This window comes from Palaemon carinicauda, chromosome 5 (genome assembly GCF_036898095.1).
Source record: "Palaemon carinicauda isolate YSFRI2023 chromosome 5, ASM3689809v2, whole genome shotgun sequence".
NCBI classification, from domain to species: domain Eukaryota; kingdom Metazoa; phylum Arthropoda; class Malacostraca; order Decapoda; family Palaemonidae; genus Palaemon; species Palaemon carinicauda.
Genome location: NC_090729.1, coordinates 189,059,515 through 189,063,845, shown reverse-complemented (window position 1 = coordinate 189,063,845; position 4,331 = coordinate 189,059,515). Strand labels below are relative to the sequence as shown.

General features: G+C 31.1%; 1 protein-coding gene across 2 annotated transcripts in view; it reads right to left on the bottom strand.

The window, feature by feature from the left end:
• Positions 1-881: 881 nt before the first annotated feature.
• The window catches only part of LOC137640734 (vesicle-associated membrane protein 2-like), a 7,170-nt gene continuing 3,720 nt past the window's right edge, over positions 882-4,331 (bottom strand). For both annotated transcript variants that reach the window (XM_068373213.1, XM_068373212.1), the window contains exon 4: positions 882-1,065. In XM_068373213.1, the coding sequence (XP_068229314.1) occupies positions 913-1,065 (153 nt within the window). In that variant the 3' untranslated portion in view covers positions 882-912. The remainder of the gene's footprint in view (positions 1,066-4,331) is intronic.

The following is a 4,331-nucleotide window of genomic DNA, read 5'->3' as shown; positions in this document are numbered from 1 at the left end:
TACAGAGAAAGTTAACTGATGTATGAGAGACTGTGTAAACTGAGAGAGAGAGAGAGAGAGAGAGAGAGAGAGAGATCTACAAGTAAATATGTAATGTACTAAGATAATTAGTTTTATAATAATTAATTTTATTAATCAAAAGTATTTATACAGAATGTCATTATAGTTCCCACACATGTACAAAGACAGAGACTTCCCTCGGGATTATACACATATTGCACATAGAGTTCACGAAACACAACTGTCTGGTCAGTTAAAGCATGTTTCAGGGTGATTTTCAACATCCCTGGTAGTTTTTATCGAACTTGGAGTAAAATCAACAGTTTCCGCCATATGTTTCCACTATATTCTTCTTCTTCTTTTCTTTTTCTTCTTCTTCTTCTTCTTCTTCTTCTTCTTCTTCTTGTCCGGCTAGGGAAAAACAAATCACAGGATGACGACGACGTAAAACTCCGGCAGGATGGCTTTCACCATCCCTTCCAACTTTTATCGAACTTGGAATCAAGTCCATGGTTTCCACAGCCTCCCTTTCCTCCTCCTCTTCTTCTTCCTTCATCTCCCCTTCTCCTAGGGCAATACAAACGACAGTACAATGCCGAGGAAGATGATGGCAACGATTATTCCGATAGGCTGGCTTTCACCATCCTTTGCAACTTTTACCGAACTTGGAATTAATTCCATGGTTTTCACAGCCTCCCTTTCCTTCTCCTCTTCTTCTTCCTTCATCTCCCCTTCCTCCTAGGGCAAAACAAACGATAGTACAATGCCTAGGAAGATGGTGACAACGATTATTCTGATAGGCTAGCTTTCACCATCCCTTGCAACTTTTATCGAACTAGGAGTCAAATCCACAGGTTCCACAGCATCCTCTTCCTCCCCCTCCTCCTCTTCTTCCTTCTTCCCCATTTCCTCCTAGGGTAAAACAAAGGATAGTACAATGCCGACGACGATGATGGCAATAACAACTCCAGCCACGACGCCTATGATAATCTTCATCTTCTGATTCTTCCAGCGGTATGTTTTCTTCAGTCGCGAAGAAGTCTTTTCGAACTGGGAAGTCGCTGTCTGTTGCAAAATGGCGTGGGGTGATTAGTCAGTAACAATATCTGTTCTATAATTAATTGTGACTATTTCATTGTGCCCAATACCCCAAAACTGTGGTAAATTACTTTACAATATTTAGATATTAATCTGTTCTATTATGTTTTACTGTGACTTATTTAATTTTCCATTATCCCATAACTGTGGTAAATTACTTTACAATATTTAGATATTAATCTGTTCTATAATTAATTGTGACTATTTCATCGTGTAAATACTCCAAAACTGTGGCAAATTACTTTACATATATAAATATTAATCTGTTCTATAATTAATTGTGACTATTTCATTGTATACAATACTCCAAAACTGTGGTAAATTGCTTTACAATATTTAGATATTAATCTGTTCTAGAATTCACTGTGACTATTTCATTGTGTCTAATACCCCATAACTGTGGTAAATTGCTTTACAATATTTAGATATTAATCTGTTCTATAATTCACTGTGACTGTTTCATTGTGTCTAATACCCCATAACTGTGGTAAATTACTTTACAATATTGGACATTAATCTGTTCTATAATTAATTGTGACAGTTTCATTGTGTCCAATACCCCTAAACTGTGGCAAATTACTTACAATATTTAGATATTAATCTGTTCTATAATTAATTGTGACTATTTCATCGTGTAAAATACTCCAAAACTGTGGCAAATTACTTTACAATATATAAATATTAATCTGTTCTATAATTTAATTGTGACTATTTCATTGTATACAATACTCCAAAACTGTGGTAAATTGCTTTACAATATTTAGATATTAATCTGTTCTAGAATTCACTGTGACTATTTCATTGTGTCTAATACCCCATAACTGTGGTAAATTACTTTACAATATTTGGACATTAATCTGTTCTATAATTAATTGTGACAGTTTCATTGTGTCCAATACCCCAAAACTGTGGCAAATTACTTAACAATATGTAGATATTAATCTGTTCTAGAATTTACTGTGACTATTTCAATGTTGCCCAATACCCCATAACTATGATAAATTAGTTTACAATATTTAGATATTAATCTGTTCTAGAATTAATTGTGACTATTTCATTGGCCCAATACCCCAAAACTGTGGTAAATTGCTTTACAATATTTAGATATTAATCTGTTCTAGAATTCACTGTGACTATTTCAATGTGGCCAATACCCCAAAACTGTGGCAAATTACTTTACAATATTTAGATATTAATCTGTTCTATAATTAATTGTGACTATTTCAGTGTATTCATCGTCCAAAAAACTGTGGCAAATTACTTTACAATATTTAGATATTAGTCTGTTCTAGATTTCACTGTGACTATTTCAGTATGTCCATCGTCCAAAGAACTGTGGTAAATTACTTTACAATATTTAGATATTAATCTGTTCTATGATGCTTTACCTGTGACCTATTTCATTTTCCATTATCCCAAAACTATGGAAAATTATTTTACAATATTTAGATATTAATCTGATCAATGATGTTTCACTGTGACTTATTTCATGATGTCAATTGTACCAAAATTGGCAAATTACTCTATTCTATTTAGATATTTCATTCTTTTTTTTTTTTTAATATGTCATTGTGAATATATTAATTTCAGCCTATTGCCCTGAAATTTTGGCAAACCGCTTTAAAACACGTTAAAGTTTAATCCGTTTTTTCCTTATTTCCCTAAACTTTTTGAATAGAATAGACAACATTACTCCATATAGAAAGAGAAGCAGTATTATTTACAGGAATTCTATCATCAAAATCAAGCTAATGTATAATACAAAAGTGAAAGAATATACACTTATCAATTTACTAATCTATACATTTAAAAAAGGGACTCTTTAAAATTCATACTTTTATCGTATTGTAAAAAAATAATTTATAGGCTGGGTTTTATTTTTAATTCAAACATCGTCTTTATATAGTAATTCAATTGATTTTCTATCCCATCTAAAGGGTTCTTTATAATCATTATATAAATAATTCAAGTAACGCTTTACAATTATGATAAACTGTTTTATTTCTCATGCAAGTAACGCTTAGTAACCTTGATATATTTAGCTATATATCCGGTGTAAGTGAACCATTTAAGTAATGCTTTGTAATCATATTAAACACGGTTTTATTTCTCATTTAAATAACTCTTTACAATCATAATAATCTGTTTTATTTCTAATACAAGTGACGCTTAGTAACTGCAATATATTTAGATATAGATCTTGTATAAGTAAACCATTTAAGTAATGCTTTGTAATCATAATATACTGTTTTATTTCTCATTTAAGTAACGCTTTGCAATCATGATAAACTGTTTTATTTCTAATACAAGTGACGCTTAGTAACCGCAGTAAATTCAACCATACAACTTGTATAAGTAAAACCATGTTAGTAAGGCTTTGTAATCATAATACACTGTTTTATTTCTCATTTCAAGTAACGCTTTGTAATCATAATAAACTGTTTTATTTCCAATACAAGTGACGCTTAGTAACCGCAGTAAATTCAACCATACATCTTGTATAAGTAAACAATGTTAGTAAGGCTTTGCAATCATAATATACTGTTTTATTTCTCATTTCAAGTAACGCTTTGCAATCATAATAAACTGTTTTATTTCTCATGCAAGTGACGCTTAGTAACCGCAGTATATTCAGCTATAGATCTTGTATAAGTAAACCATTTAAGTAATGCTTTGTATCATATTAAACAAGGTTTTATTTCTCATTTAAGTAACGCTTTACAATCATAATAAACTGTTTTATTTCTCATGCAAGTGACGCTTAGTAACCACAGCTATATATCCAGTGTAAGTGAACCATTTAAGTAATGCTTTGCAATCATAATAAACACGGTTTTATTTCTCATTTCAAGTATCGCTTTGCAATCATAATAAACTGTTTTATTTCTCATGCAAGTGACGCTTAGTAACTGCAATATATTTAGCTATAGATCTTGTATAAGTAAACCATTTCAGTAATGCTTTGTAATCATAATATACTGTTTTATTTTTCATTTCAAGTAACGCTTTGCAATCATAATAAACTTTTTTATTTCTAATACAAGTGACGCTGGTAACCGCAGTAAATTCAACCATACATCTTGTATAAGGTAAACAATGTTAGTAAGGCTTTGCAATCATAATATACTGTTTTATTTCTCATTTCAAGTAACGCTTTACAATCAATAATAAACTGTTTTATTTCTCATGCAAGTGACGTTTAGTAACCGCAGTAAATTCAGCCATACATATTG